Below are 15506 nucleotides of genomic sequence, written 5' to 3'. Positions count from 1 at the left end.
GATGTTTCCTCTCTGGAGGGAGGAAATTACCAAAGGAGAAGTGACATTTAATCTTCCTGTGAGTACCACCCAGGGCTGTTCTCCTCCGCAGGTTTATTGCGATGCCCATCTCCCTGGTTTAGTGGCACAATTATTTTTCATCTGCTCCTCAATCTCTTTCTTTCCCTGTTTTCATTTATCACCTGTAGAGTTGGGTCCGCACCACCTGACCCCCCCGCGGAGTCCGGAGCTGTCCGGGATCTACCGGCGGGAGTTTAAGGAGAACAAGGAACCCTCTCCCAAAGTGAAACGCAAGCGGAGCGTCAAGATCAGCAACGTGGCCCTGGAGCCTGTGCAGTGGCAGAACGACTCCCTGCAGATCATAACCAGCGCCGGCGACCTGAAGAGCATGGATGAGTTCCTCCTGAAAAAGGTAACTCCTGTCCCATACCAGCACAGAGCTCCAAGAGCAAACAGAGGCAAGAAAGTCCGTATTATCCAGGGGGCAGCTGTAACAGTGCTAATAATTCATCTGAGGGTGCTTGGGAGATGTTTCTGGTTTGCACGCAGGAGAAACCGCCTTGTAGTCGTGATTAGCATCGTCTGCCCGTGGTGGAGCAGCTGCTCATTGGTGCTGCTTCACCTCACACGGAGCTCTGCTGCAGCAAAAGGGATGTGGGTGCACAAACCCCTTTGTTTTCCCAGATGAATGAACTGGACAACGAGGACAGCAAGAAGGACACGCTGGTGGATGTCGTGTTCAAGAAAGCACTGAAGGAATTCCGACAGAACATCTTCAGCTTTTACTCCTCAGCACTGGCGGTAAGTGACTGGATGGTGAGTGAGAACTTCCAGGAAAAATGGGGTGCTCTTGGTACTCCTGGTGGCACAGGTTGTTGCCAAGCCTTCCATTCCTGGTCTGCTTATCCTAAAGGATGGATGTGCTTCCTCTGTACTCAGTCCTGTGTAACTCTCCCTCCTTAGCCAGCTCTCAGGGTACGTTGAGTGTAGATTCCTGATCCTTGTTACAGCTTTGCTCCCAGTCAAAGGGGAAATGACAGAAAGTCAATAAACTCCGATTTGCCACCCAAAGTGCCTGGAAGCTCTGTGTTCCCTTTGTGAGTGGTGGAGATGTCTGATCCTTTTTTCATTCTCTTAATCATACTTGGGCTTTCCTCAAGCAGCTGGAAGTCAGTGAGGCTGAAATAGTTGTCCAGAGCAGAAAAGGCTCCATAAAAATCTGGGCTGTATAAAAATCACTTTTTTTTTTTGCTTGTTTCCTTAAAAGATGGATGATGGGAAAAGCATCCGCTACAAGGACCTCTATGCCTTATTTGAGCAGATTCTGGAGAAGACCATGAGGCTTGAGCAGAGGGACTGGAGTGAGTCTCCAGTTAAAGTCTGGGTCAATACCTTCAAAGTCTTCCTGGATGAATATATGATGGAGTACAAACCCCTGGATTACACTGCAGGGAAGGTACTCAGCACTTTTCTTAAGTCCCTTGAAGATTTGGGAACTGTCTTTCCATGGAGTTGCGCTCTCTGTAGGCACATGGGAACCCCTGTTTTCTTCTCTGCCTTAAGCTGAGCTGGACAGCGTAAGCCAGCATTGAGTGATTCGTTGGTTATGTGTCACTGGGCTCAGCAAAGCCCAGTTCACATCTGGGCTGAGCTGGGCCTTGGCAGTGCCAATGGGTAGATGTTTTCTCCAGGGCAAAGTTCCAACCAGCAGTGGATGGTTGGAAAGGCAGCTCCTGGTACTTCTTTAGTTTGGGGGGTTTAGTTCAACCTTTGAGGGACAGTGAAAGAGATAAAGCTTCCCTGGTCTCCTGACCACTTCCCAGGTGACCACACATGTCACCATGGGTTGGGTTGCAGGAGAAGGGGAGGTGGGCAATGGCTGAGCTCAAGTTTAGGTGCAGTTTTCAGAGCAGTCAGAGCTTGCAGTATTTCACAGACTTGGTCTCCTCCCTTTCTGCTCTGTATCATCTGTAAGGACACCCACAGGATCTCAGGCTGGGCTTGGGAGATGGTGTTTATTGTACAAATATCCCATCTTCTGGCCCTTCTGCTCTGAGTCCTCTCCAGGCAGGTTTTCTTCAAAGCAGTCTGGGCATCTTGTTCTCCTTGGGTCTCTTACAGGAGAGCTTTAAGTCACTGCTGCTGGATACAGAGCTGGAGCAGCAGCTACGCTCGGCTCTGAGCTGAAGATGGGGACAGTTGTCCAGGAAAATTCCAAAAATGGGGTGATCCATACGAGAGTTTTCCGGAGTGACTCTCCTGGGGCTGCAGGTGCACTGGAGGGTGGGGCTCCAAGCACTGTTGGATATGAGCTCTCTGTCCTCTTTCCTAGGGGAATTCCCCCTAAATACACTTAAATCTCTTTCTTGTACCAGGTGCCAAAAACGGAACGGAAAAAGAGAAGGAAAAAGGAAGCGGATGTGGTGAGTTGACCCCTCTGTGCCGGTGCATTAAAAAATGAATGTCCTTAGGGCCAGAATGACAAGACCTTCTCATGGCACGTCCAGTGGTGAGATCTGAACATCAGCCATGGAAGGATGTACTGGAAAGATGAATGAGGTGCATTTGGTTTGCTTGATCAAGGATGGATGTGGGTTGTTTCTCTGAAAACACATCCCACATCAGCCAAGACATAAATGTCATGTCAAGGATTATTACGGAAGAGCTGAGAGCGAAACAAAGTGTTACTCTGGATTTCTGCATAAATTTATAGTGTGTTTTGCATCTCTAATATCATGAATGGATGACATTGCAGCTCCTGTTCTCCTAAAGGATATGATAGTGCTGGGAAGGATGCAGGGGCAGAGCCAAAAAAATGGGCCATGGATTCATAGAAGACCTTCTTAACATGGAGAAGTTGACCAGCCACCCTCAGTCAAACACTTTCTAACCTGCTTCCATGAGGGTTCGGTTCCCACACAGGCTGGATGTTGGCTTGGGTTGTCTGTGGGATATTGGGCTGAAAAGGAATCAAAAATAGCAAATAAAAGCAAATACCAGCTCAAAGTTGGGGAGCTGACTGTGTCCACCTCCCCGTTTTGCAGCAGACTGAGCATCCAGCTCCTTTTCTCACCACCCAACCTTTGTCCTCGCAGGTGGAAGAGCACAATGGTCACATTTTCAAGGCAACCCAGTACAGCATCCCCACATACTGTGAATATTGTTCCTCCTTGATCTGGATCATGGACAGAGCTTCTGTTTGTAAATGTAAGCACCCCTTCTTTGGTCCTTCTCATGTGCTTGTATCACAGGGATGAGTTTGGGGATTTGCAATCCCACTCTCAATTAGTTTGGGGTTTTTTTCCCCATCTGAAGTGCTTCTAGTTCTAAAGGGTTCCTGAAGTCAACTAATGAGTCCGTCCCAGCAGTCCTTCACAGCACAGTTAATTTTGTGCTTTGTGTTACACATCTTACCCCATCAGGTCATGTGGTCACCTTATATAAGTGTCACAGTCAGAAGGACGGGAGAGTCAGGTATGGAAATGGGTCCTCGGGATGCCTGTGGGGATCCTGCCCATGGCAAACCCATTTGGCTTCTCCTGTTTGACCTCCAGGCGCATGAATTTTTGGGGAGAGCAGGAAAATGGAGGAGAGACCACAGGAATGGTTGATCCACTGCTTTGGTTTTTCTAACCTTTCTGTGACTGGGCTGGCAGCATCAGCCTTAGGGTGGTTCAGGCCCAGTGCAGGAAGAACACAGATCAGGTGCAATTTCCAACCTCTTTGGGGGCATCCATGTCTAATACCTCAGAGTGACTCATGGATTATCTTCCAAGTGGATCTGTCAGGGAGGGATTTAACGTTTCAGGAACTTAAATATGGGGCCTTTCATTTTAAAGCTTCATTATTTTAGTTTGCATGATCTAATATAGACTTGGCCCCTGGAAACTGCAAATTCAATGTGCTTTTGACCTGCTAGTCCTGAGAAGAGCTACTTCATCCATGTGAATTCATATTTTTCCACTGATGCAACTTTTGGGATGATTAAATACCCCTCTTCTCCCTTGCAGTGTGTAAATATGCTTGTCACAAGAAGTGCTGTCTTAAAACCACGACCAAGTGCTCCAAAAAGGTAAAAGACTCTTTTCTTTCACTAAATACCTTCCAGATGGTGATCCCTAGTTTGTATAAAAATAGTTGGAGGCACAGAACTTGGATCTAATGGTGGCAATAACCCTCCTTTGAGCAGGAGCTCAGACCAGAGATCCCCGGAGGTCTCTCCAAGCAGTGTTTGGATGTATTTTGGGAATTATGCAGTGATGAGTCACTGTAGATCTGCCCAGTCATGCAGGAGACATTGCAGTGTCGTTCCCTGCCTTGGAACCACACCGAATAATAGGAATTTGCCTCATTTTATAGCTTTTAAGGATTTGGAAATGGAGGGTTATTCTTGGAAACATGGGTTGTCCTTCACCCTGCTGGTCCCTGCTCAGGTCATGGCGCAGTCCCTAAACTGGTCTGAGCCAGGAAGGGGAGCAGAGGATGTTCAGTCACTCCCTGTTCCCCTTAGAGGGAATTAAATATTGTTTCCCAAATTCAAGGGTATGGAGAACAGGGAATGAACGCAGCAGGTTGTCCTGGCTAATGATGAATCATCAAGATTTGGTGGGTTTTCTTTTCAATCACTTATTTTCTGCCAAAAAGGAGGACAACAGAGGCAGGAGAATAATGTGTACAAGGCTTTGTCAGCTCCCTGGGAGACTTCTTGGAGGAGAACAACCTCCATAATACACAGCCCCCAGAAAGCTGCAGGAGTACATTTTTACCAAGAAATAATCTGAATATATACATTGAAGATATATATATATATGAATATATTTGTATTTTGAATACATAGAGTATTTTTGCCACACTGTTTCCCTTTCTGGAGTATTTCTGCAAGAGCTGGGAACACCTCTGATGAGTTTCTGCTCTAAATCTGGGAATTTCAATGAGAATTTTTTTCAGAGGAGCCCAGAGATTCTTGGAGCCTTCTCGTTTCTTGGGGTTTCTCTGCACAAGAAAGTTTTTGTGCTGCACCCACAGAAGAGAGTTCACCATGTCTCCAACTTGGGCAGCTGGAAGTTCTTCTCTAGGAAGGTTCCAGCTTCTCTGTGCTTGGTGGATTATGTTTTTAGGGTTGTTTTCAGCAATGGGGAGTCCCAAACCATCAGTTATAAGAAGGAATGAAACACTATGGGGACCTTCCACACATCTTCTCATGAGGTTGACAGGATGGATGAAAGGATGGCATCGAGTGGGAAAAATGAAAAAATGCAGGAGGGATTGTCAGGGGAGCTGGGACCTGGGTCATGGGCACCACCATTTTGCCAATGACTGGCTTGCACCTCACCTTCCCTTTGCTAGGGCTGAGAATTTGTGTCAATATTGTATTGGATCTTCTGACTTTTCCCACCCAGAATCTTCCATGCAGGAGGACTTTATTCATATCTGAATTTGCCAGGTATCAACTCTCCAGTGAGTGTTTGCAGCCAGCAGAAAGAGTCCTTCCTGACAGATGGAGATGGGTTCTTTTGGCTCCTATTTTGGCATCTTGTTTGTTCACAGATATTTTATAATTGTCAATGCTGTGAGTTGATCTGAGAAGCCAAGATTCAGATTTACCTGTTCTGCTTCGTGCATCATCTTTGAGGGGTGAAATCATCCCTGGAGATGGTGCCAAAGGGGCAGGAGGTGGAGGAGGACCATGCCCAGCTGTGTTGGCTCTGCCAGCCTGAGGATATAACCACAGTGGGCTGGTTAAAGAAAGAAAATCCAAATGTTTTTGACTTCAGGTGCATGTCCAGAGACCAGTTTAGCGCTGCAAGACCTATGTCCTGTCCTGTCCTCCAGCACACAGGTTGCCTGGATCAGCTGAAGGAGTCTGGACAGCAGCTGGATCCAAGCACTGCACCAATCCTAGAATGATTTAACCCCTTTTTGTCCTTTCCCTGTGCAGTACGACCCCGAGCTCTCTCCCCGGCAGTTCGGGGTGGAGCTCTCCCGCCTGACCAGCGAGGAGCGGGCGGTGCCGCTGCTGGTGGAGAAGCTCATCAACTACATCGAGATGCACGGGCTGTACACAGAGGGCATCTACAGGAAGTCAGGCTCCACCAACAAGATCAAGGAGCTGCGGCAAGGCCTCGATACAGGTAAAAGGAGGGGGAAGAACCTCATGGGGAGGAAAGTCTCTGCAGCAGCAAGGTTGGATGGAAGGAAGGACTGCAGGCTATGCAAGGGATGCTTTCACATCACCAACCAAAACTCAAGTCACCAACTCGTGCTTTTTTTGGGTGCAATCTATGAAAAAAGTCATTCTAATTGAGGGAAAATTCTGCCTTGCTTACACCATAGCTGTCAATGCCAGCCAGGAAAGAAATCCTGGTCCCACCTGACATTATTCGTCCTGGAAAATGCATTTCTCTCCAGTTTTACCACATGGAGCTGAAATGAGGTGCTGGATTTCTTGCTGTTAAACACAGTGTGGTTTCGGGGTGGTATGTGTGCGTTTTCTATCGTGGAGTAGCTTATCATGGAATGATTTGGGTAGGAAGGCCACCTTGTCCAACCCCTTGGCTTCACTAATGATTCATATTAATCGTTGCCTCTTGGTTTGTGACTTTTCCCTCCATCTGCTGCCAAACCCAGACATTGATAATGTGAATTTAGACGACTACAACATCCATGTCATCGCCAGCGTGTTCAAGCAGTGGCTCCGAGACCTGCCCAACCCTCTCATGACCTTCGAGCTCTATGAGGAGTTTCTGCGGGCGATGGGTGAGGAACCTCCTTCACCATCCCCTTCCCCTGGAGGGGGGGCCACTTTCAGTGTCCAACTTTTTATTTACTCATTGGGCCCAAACCGTCTGGTTTTAGCAAATTGTATTTACCTGGTTTCAAAGTCTGATTTTTGGTTATTTGGTCTCAATTTTGGTCTGAACTCTGGTGGCTTTCACATCAAATCACATTTCAGCAGATTTCAGCCCCAAAAGTTCTGTCTTTTGAGTAGTAAAATTAAATAAGCATTAAGAAGTATCATTCTAAATAAGAGGAGGAAGTAGAAGCTGCCCCTAAATGGTGGTGCTTTCTCCACAGGCCTCCAGGAGAGGAAGGAGACAGTGCGGGGGGTGTACTCAGTCATCGACCAGCTCTCCCGCACCCACCTCAGCACCTTGGAGCGTCTCATCTTCCACCTGGTGAGGTACGTTGGGCCTGGGCAGCTTTAGGCAAGGAGAGGGAATAGATAAGGCCGAAAGCAGTGGGCAGGAGACAGAGAGGAGCTTTCAGGTCTGTCATGTCTGCCAGGAGGTGGCCCAGGAGCAGTTTTTCCAAGTGATGGCTGTCTGTTGATGAGCTCGTGGTTCCTACAGGTCCCTGGTGCCTCCCACCACTGCAGGCCTTTCATCACAAGTTTTTGGGTTTTGCGGGCCTTGGAACCACCTGAGACATCTTGAGGTTTGGCTTTCTCCATCAACCAGAGCAAAGCAAGACTGCACCGTAGAAATGTCATCTCTGTTCATCCATGACCGTGTGGAAGAGGTGCTGTGGAGGTGCCTTCATCTCTGACTTTTCTCTTAATCCTGTTTCTTTTAGGATTGCCCTCCAAGAAGAGACCAACCGCATGTCAGCCAATGCCTTGGCCATTGTCTTTGCTCCCTGTATCCTGCGCTGCCCTGACACGACGGACCCACTGCAGAGCGTCCAGGACATCAGCAAAACCACCACGTAAGAACGCGGTGCTGGACGACCCACCACTCACAGCTTGGTAGCCCTTAGGGTGGTCAAATGGCTCAAAAAGTGACAGCTTTAGCGTGGAAATTATAAACACGTAGAAAATGCATCCTCACAAAGATATTTCATATCCTCTCAATCCCCAGGAGGTGGTTAAATGGGGATTTTTAAGTGATGAAGGATCCCCAAGAGCAGGTCAACTTCTGCTCTCCTGCCTAGCCCATCTCAGCAGGAAAAGGTGGAGCTTGTGCTGATGTGGTTTTATAGTTAATTTTTTGGCAAGCAGGTCTTGGTTCTGACTTAATTTTGGCTTTTTTATCGGAGGGGGTGAGTTGTTTGATCTGCAGCAATATTAATATTAATAAACTTATCTATTTGTGGCGTTTGCCATAATTGCAAAGGTTTTACAGAGAAAAAGCGAAGCACTTGCCCAAATTCAGTTTGGCTCATACTAAATAGATTTAAAAATAGGTACTGGAGTCAATTATAATAATGTAAACCCTCCAGTAAAGGGCTGAGCTTCTGAAAGGGGTGGGTTTACCTTCAGGAAGTATTAAAATTGTTGAAGACCAGAATGTGTTTGGAGACTCAGCTGGCAGGAGCACTTGGCCTTCAACAAGATTTTGTTGTAGCTTCTCCCTTAGGCTTTAGCTCCAGCACATCCTCTCATTTTATTATGAGGAAAGGATCATTTTTTTCCCCAAACATCCTCCAGACAGCATTAAAGTTGGCTCAGCTGAACAGCATCACTGCTGCAGCATCACTGCATGTAAGCGAGCTGTCTTCTCCAGGTGTGTATTCCCTTGGTCCCTCTTCCAAGGGGGGAAATTTCTCTGGTGGGATCCCTGGTGATTTTTAATTTCTGTAGTCTATGTTCCTCAATCCATCTTAGCTGGTTATCAGTCTTTATAGGGGAATTTCCACTGCCCTCTGGCTTCCAGCTGGAGCTTTCTCCCTCTGCTTTTCTATGACGGCAGATCTTCAATAATCCTTTCCTTGTAATAAAATGAGAGGATGTGCTGGAGCCAAAGTCTAAGGGAGAAGCTACAAGGAAATCCTGTCGAAGGACAAGACAAGACAGCTCAGATCACATCACTTCCTCCTCCCATTTTGTCTTCTTTTGGGTGTTTTCCCCCCTTAGTTGTGTAGAATTGATCGTCATCGAGCAGATGAACAAATACAAGGCTCGTCTCAAGGACATCAACAGCCTGGAGTTCGCAGAGAACAAGGCCAAGAGCCGCCTCTCCTTGATCCGCAGATCCATGGTGAGATGCCAAAGCCCTCTGTGTCCTCTCCTGTCCTCTCCTTGCCCCTGAAGCCACTCTACCTTATCTTCTCCTGCTTATCCCAGCCTCCCAAACCCCTCGCAACCTCCCACACCATCTCCCCCAGGACAGGGACCCTCAGCCCCGTGGTGGCTCCTCACCTTTGCAGGGAGTCATACCAAAGCACGAGGAGGTAGGAGCAGCCCATGGAGACGGGGTCACTCCAGCTCAGATGTTCCTGATCAGCGTTTCCACCTTCATTTGAGCTTGTTTGGTCCTGAGTCAAGCCTTTCATCCACTGGCTCGATGTGGCCCCATGGGAGACTTGGACCATCATTTTTCGTGCTTAGTCGCATTATCTGAACCCAAAAGGAGCTTCCCAAAGGCTGCCCCTGCTCCTGCACTGCCTTTTTGGGAGCCTCGAACCCATCTCATTGAGCTTCCATGCTTCCCGGGGGGCCTGCAGATGCACGCTGAGCTTGGCTAGTTGGGCTGTGGGAGAGGGACGGAGTCGGCGCAGCGCTGCCGCCCCACGCTTGGGCTGAGCATCGAGCAGCCCCTCTGCTTGGGCCTGCCCACTGTGATCCTCAGGGACACTTTGCTTCTGCTGTTTGGGGATGGAATCCAAGCAGGGTCTGCCCAAGGTTGTGGAGCTGGTGCTGCAGAGCCGCCCCGCTCACCCCAGTGGACAAAAGAAAAAAAACCTGAAAAAGGAGCAAAGCGGGTTTTTGGAAGGGGCGACGGCATGTGCACTCTAACCTTCTGCTTTCCTTTTCATCTCCTCTCGAATGCAGAAGCCCGTACTAATTGCAGTTAGATTTATGAGCATAACCCGCAGTTCAATCCCGGTATGTATGACTGCAGCGCGCCCGCGTCCCTCCGTGTGTGTCACCGCCGCTCATTCCAGCTCTGTCCCACTGGCCATTGTCCGTGACGTTGCCGCCCGGGCCCCGGGCGGGTGCTGCTCCTCAGGGCCTCTGTTTCTCCTGCAGGTGTCCCAGGTGCAGGAGTTGGGGACAGCCACGCTCGGCCATCCCTGCACGCAGCTCCTCGGAAAAACACTTCCCACCCTTCTTCCCTTCCTCCTTGCTTTATTTTCTATTTTATTTTCTTTTTTCATCCTGTGCTTCCCTCTTTTTTACTTTGCTTGATTCATCCCTTCCCTTCCTACCCCTATTTCTCCTCGCTCAGGATGCATTTCAGCATTGCTTTCACAGTGCTGCTGTTTCTGGAGATGGGGGACAAAACCCCCAGCTCAGATGTCTTGGAGAGCACGAGGCATCCAAAGGTCTCCTCCACCTGCTTGGAGGAGGAGCACCACCACCTTGAACACAAGGTCAGGAAACCCAGGTTTGAGTTGAGAGTGGTCCAGCAACTCCTGTATTCCCCAACTCCATCCCAGTTTGACTTTGAGTTCCTAGTGAGACCACGATGGGTGAGAAGAGTGCCTGCAGGATTTTGGGAATGCTGGTGGAGCTGTTTCCCTCCCTACCAGGCTCAGCCCCCCCATCCTTCATCATCCGCAAGGGTTAGGAGACAGAGAAGAGCAAAACTCGAGCACTGCTCCCCTAATGCTGAGCACGGCATTTCGCAGGGGCTTAAGTCCATGAGCCAGTGGGATCTTTGGGATCTCAGGAGTTTTGGCTAATAGGATTCAGGGAGCTGTGCCTCAGCTCAGGAGCCCACGTGAAAGGTGTCGTCAGAGGAACACCGGGGCGCGGGAGAGGCTTTGCTGACGGTGAAGAATCTCTGAGATGTGGCATCAAAAGATGAAAGGGGTAAAATGGAAAGGAAAAAAGGGAGGCTCCTTTATCCTGAAAACCTGCTCTGGGCACGTGGGTTATCAGGAAGAGCCAGGCATGCCGCAAATGCAGGGGAGGAAAGTTGTCTTGCAACGAGCCCAAGGAGGTGCAGGTTCACCCTGGGTGATGGTTGTCAGGGGAGGGCAGGAAGTCATGGACATCTCCAAGGTCCTGGTCACTTCAGGATCTGGAATTTAGAATATGAGGTGCCTGGTCATGATAACAGTTAAAGTAAAAGCTGTTTAGTAAAAGTATTTTTAGTAAAAGTAATTTTAGTATTTAGTAAATTAGTATTTAGTAAAAGCTGTTTAGTGTTGTGTCCCTCATCTCCAAAAATCCACCTTCTTCTTCTGCTCTTTGGAGCAGATCTGTAGAGCTGGTCCTCAGAAGATTAAAACAGCTGCATATATAATATCCCTCCATATGTACCACCCCCATTTGAGTCCTTATTTTAATATTAAAAAAATCAGGTGGTTCTTCAGATCTTCATTAAATATCCCCATTTAACCATGGGCCCAAAAATCTGGATTTATTGCCTTATAACAGACCACTAGAGGCGGTCCTGGTTTCTGGATCTCCTGTACATGAGATCAGAGCATGGACAACATGATTCTGAGTTTCTCTTTGCTGAAGGGGTCAGTGGAGACCCTTGTGATGCTCAGGAAATACCGAGGGTGGATGAGGGAAGGATATGAGACTTGATCTAAGGATAAAGCAGGAGCCAGGTGCCCTGAAATCAAAGCCTTGGTGATGATGCTCCCACCCAAAACCAACACAACCACTATCAACCTTCCCCTCGCACGGTCTGTGGGCTTTGTGGGAACCCACCCTGCCACCAGGCTTCTTGCTCAGAAGTCCAAGTTGCACTTGGTCTGTCAGTGTCATCCTCACCACCACCATCTCTCACCACCTCCATCCTCAACCCCTCCAACGTGTTGAGTCCTGATACCTCTCCCAGGCTGAAGAGAGATTTTGGAGGGTCTGGGGTGTGTCCACCGGCAGCGCACTGAGGACTGATGGCCAGGGCTGTCTTCTTTGCTCCTTGAGAGAGCAGTGTGGTTGGCACCTGAGTGTTTGCCAGATCACCTTGGCTGGTGGTGGTGACACTGGTGTCTCTCTTCAGGGCAAAGGACGTGTGCGGCGCGGCGCCTACCCCAGCCCAGCATCTCCTGTCACCGGGCGCTTGCCCTCGGTGACGGACGTCCCCGAGGAGACCATGAGCGGCGAGGAGGCCATGGAGATGGAGGTGACAGAGCAGCAGCAAGTGGCCATGCAGCAGGAGGAGAAGGTGCTGACCGAGCAGATTGAGAACCTGCAGAAGGAAAAGTGAGTCTGGCCAAGGGTTCAAGCCACGTCCCCAGCCTATGGGTGTTGCTTGGCATCATGGCTGGAGGGCTCCAGCCCTCCATGATCTCTTGCCCTGCACCCCTTTTTTCTCCTCCCCACCTTTTTGGTCCCATTGGGTCAGTGGGACTGGGTTGGTTTTGGCAGGGAGGAGCTGACGTTCGAGATGCTGGCACTGGAGCCCCGCGCCTCCGACGACGAAACCCTCGAGTCCGAAGCCTCCATCGGCACCGCCGACAGCTCCGAAAATCTGAACTTTGACTCCGAAGGAGCCATCTCCGATCGCTCGGGTAAATCCAGGTGTCCTTGGGTTTATCATGGAATGGTTTGGGTTGGAAGGGACCATCAGAGGTCATCTTGTTTCATCCCCCTGCCATGGACAGGGACATCTTCCGTCCATTCAGGTTTCTTAGATTTTTCTGTCACTTTGGGAAAGATTATTTGGGGATTTTTAGTTCATTTAAAGCCCACGGTTTAAATGGGCGCAGAGAGGAGGGTTAAGGGTTAAACCACGTGGCCCTGAGGAGTTGGGTGATGGCAGCCACGGTTTGGTGGGGAGGTGACCACTCCTCCAGTGCTGGTGATGCTGCCTCCAGTGAGATGCTGGGAACGTTGCCCTGGCTTCGTGGCACGTGTCCCCAGCGAACAGCACCAAGATGCTGGGTAGTCTCAAGGTGTTAATCCTCCCATGGTCCTTCTGCCCCTCCAGAGAGAAGTGTAGCACTTATCTCCCTGCGCCCCACCAAGGCCGAGGGGCCGAGCCGGCTGCGAAGGCACCCCAGGATGCGGCTGGACCCCGTGGACCCGGCCGACGCCTCCATCTCCTCCTCCTCCTCGTCCCAGTCGTCCACCTCCTGCCTGCCCCACCTGCCCCGGAAGCGCTTCCAGATGTACTCCAAATCGCCTTTCTACCGAGCAGGGGGACATGGAGAGCCCCCTGAGAGCCGGGCGAGCCCCGAGGGCTCGGCGGGACCCCTCCGTTACCCCGAGGACCGGCCTCAGTTCACCACCCGTGGGACGTTCAACCCGGAGAAAGGCAAACAGAAACTGAAGAGCGTGAAAACTTCCCCCCCCAAAACCAAAGAGCCCCCAGATGGGGGAGCAACGGGGGGACGCAAGAGGAATCCCGAGGCCGATTGTGCCGCCGCCCAACCCCTCGTCCTCCTGGGGAGCAACGAGTTCATGGTCTGAGATGCTTCACCCAGGGCCGCGTCACGTGCCAGGGCTTCCTCCCCATCGGCAGCGCTCCCACAGCTTCCTCGTTAACGCCAGGAGGATGAATTCTTAAGTAAAAAGGCCCGGGGGGGGATGGTTTAACAGTGGCCTTAATGGTTTGGGGAGTTGAGACCTTTGGGTGCGGGGGGTGGACGGGGATGGAGGGGCACCGGCCGGCTCCTACGCCCTTCCCCTCGGAGCACCCACAACTCGGAGCATCGCGCTGCCAAACCCTCGTGCCGAGTCACCTGTTGGTAGGAGAAAACCAAGCCTAAAAATCCCATGGGTAGGAGAAAGCCAAGCCTAAAAATCCCATGGGAAGGAGAAAACCAAGCCTAAATATCCCACGGGATCATCCTGAGCCAGCGCTGGCTCCGCTGCAGCCAAGCCCTCCGTGCTTTCACCACCTCATCCACGCCAACGCCGAGCGCATGGAAAAGCGTTAAAATCTGCCAAAAATCACCGTTTTCCTTCGGGTTTTGATTTTTTAACGTGACCTAACCACCTTTCCTCCTCTTTTTTTTTTTTTTGGCGACCATCAGTATTAAAAATTAATAATAATAATAATAATAATAATAATAATACTCAAGGACTACTTGAAGCGATATTTGTTTATATGCCGGTTCCTGGAGTTGAGTGTAAATAGATATATTTTTTATTTTATTTTTTTTTTATATTTTTCCCCAGACAGAACCTTTTTTCTTTTTTTTTTTCTTTTTTTTTTTTTTTTTTTTTTTTTTTTTTTTTTAATTATTATTATTATTTTTGGGCCGGGGAGGAGGGGAGCAATAGGCTGAGCCGTCCTTGGTGTCACCGCTGGTGTCACCAACTATCACTCAATAAAACAGTGAGTTTTGTTGTCAGCAAGAAATCCCTGGAGGTGTAATTAGCCCATCATAGGACTAATTAATGTCACTAACTAATGACTTGGCTCTTAATCCCTCCCTTGTGTCATCATCGTCACCCTCGGTGGCACCTGGAGAAGCTCCGGGTACTGGAAGACCTCTGGAAAGGCAAAATGAGGAGCCCTGAGGCGCTAATTAGATTAATTAGGGCTGAATCTGTCCTTCCAGGTGGGCTGGGCATCACATCTTTCCCAAAACACCATAAAAATTGGGAAAAGAGCAAAAAATGGAGTTTTCTGGAGTATTTGGTCTTTTCCCGGCATCTCTGGGCTCAGCTGAGCCCTTGGTCCCTCTCCCCCCTGCCCAAAGGGCCGTTTCTTTCCAGGGATGGTTTATTTATTGGGGTTGTTTTTTATTTGATATTTGAAATTCCACTTTAATTTTATCTTTCTTTGTTTTCCACTGGGGGAAGGGACAAATGCCAGGGCCGCGGGAGCAGCGTCCGCCTCAGCGCCGCATCCCGGGAGTGCAGCAACACCAACTCAATCATTCCCCATCCAAGAAGGAAAACGAGATTTTCCCAGCCCTAGAGGGGGAAAAAGGGGGATTTGGGGCCCAACCCGGATGCGCTGGGAAGGTGGATGTGCCCACAACAATGAAGGCTCCTGGAGAGCCGCCCCAAACTCACTAGGAGCTGGAATGAGCCAGAGAATCCAAGTGCTCAGGGCCAAACCAGCCATTTGGGAGCCTGTGGAGCTAAAAACCCTGGAATTGCCTTCTGAGAGATCCCTGGGAGGCTCCAGCTCATCCACAGGTTTCTCATCCCAGTGGGATGAGAGCAGGGAAGGCAGATCTGCCTTGGGTAAATATATATATATATATGTATATAGATGTATCTATATTTCTTTTGGGTTATACATATACTTCCATTATGTATAATTTATATATAAGGAAAATATATTAGAATATATTATATATATAAAGAACATCTATAACAATATATATCCTATATATAAAGAAAATATACATACAAAAGAGGAATTATTCTCTGTACAATTAAAAACTACTCAAAGGAAGATATATGAAAATTAAATACTTCGTATTTTCTATTTCTTTTATATATAATCAATATTTATATATAAAGAAATATATGAGATATATACTATATATAAAGAATATATATTTCTTTATGTATATATGTTTATATGTTTATATATATAAAGAAGTATATAAAGGAAATTAGGTTTGCAGTTCCTTGTGTATATATTTTATATATTTCTATATATAAAGAAGTATATATAAAAGAAAAGTGTGCTATATATAAA

At 48.7% G+C, this 15506-nt stretch overlaps 1 protein-coding gene across 5 annotated transcripts in view; it reads left to right on the top strand.

The window, feature by feature from the left end:
* The window catches only part of MYO9A (myosin IXA), a 169347-nt gene extending 155323 nt beyond the window's left edge, over positions 1–14024 (top strand). For 4 of the 5 annotated variants that reach the window (XM_027724157.2, XM_027724137.2, XM_027724165.2 and 1 more), the window contains 15 exons: positions 189–412; positions 685–801; positions 1268–1456; positions 2376–2423; positions 3096–3207; positions 4011–4072; positions 5939–6131; positions 6628–6756; positions 7075–7180; positions 7573–7704; positions 8852–8975; positions 9770–9823; positions 11901–12103; positions 12269–12411; positions 12831–14024. In XM_027724157.2, coding sequence (XP_027579958.2) covers positions 189–412; positions 685–801; positions 1268–1456; positions 2376–2423; positions 3096–3207; positions 4011–4072; positions 5939–6131; positions 6628–6756; positions 7075–7180; positions 7573–7704; positions 8852–8975; positions 9770–9823; positions 11901–12103; positions 12269–12411; positions 12831–13312 — 2318 coding nt within the window. In that variant the 3' untranslated portion in view covers positions 13313–14024. The remainder of the gene's footprint in view (positions 1–188; positions 413–684; positions 802–1267; positions 1457–2375; positions 2424–3095; positions 3208–4010; positions 4073–5938; positions 6132–6627; positions 6757–7074; positions 7181–7572; positions 7705–8851; positions 8976–9769; positions 9824–11900; positions 12104–12268; positions 12412–12830) is intronic. The other variant, XM_039382862.1, reaches the window with a different exon arrangement.
* The last annotated feature ends 1482 nt before the right edge of the window (positions 14025–15506 follow it).

The sequence above is a fragment of the Pipra filicauda genome, unplaced genomic scaffold, assembly GCF_003945595.2.
Source record: "Pipra filicauda isolate LSUMZ 115617 unplaced genomic scaffold, ASM394559v2 scaffold287_size946512_pilon, whole genome shotgun sequence".
Lineage (NCBI taxonomy): Eukaryota > Metazoa > Chordata > Aves > Passeriformes > Pipridae > Pipra > Pipra filicauda.
The sequence above is the reverse complement of the archived record's forward strand: the minus strand, read 5'-3'. Positions and strand labels throughout refer to the sequence as shown.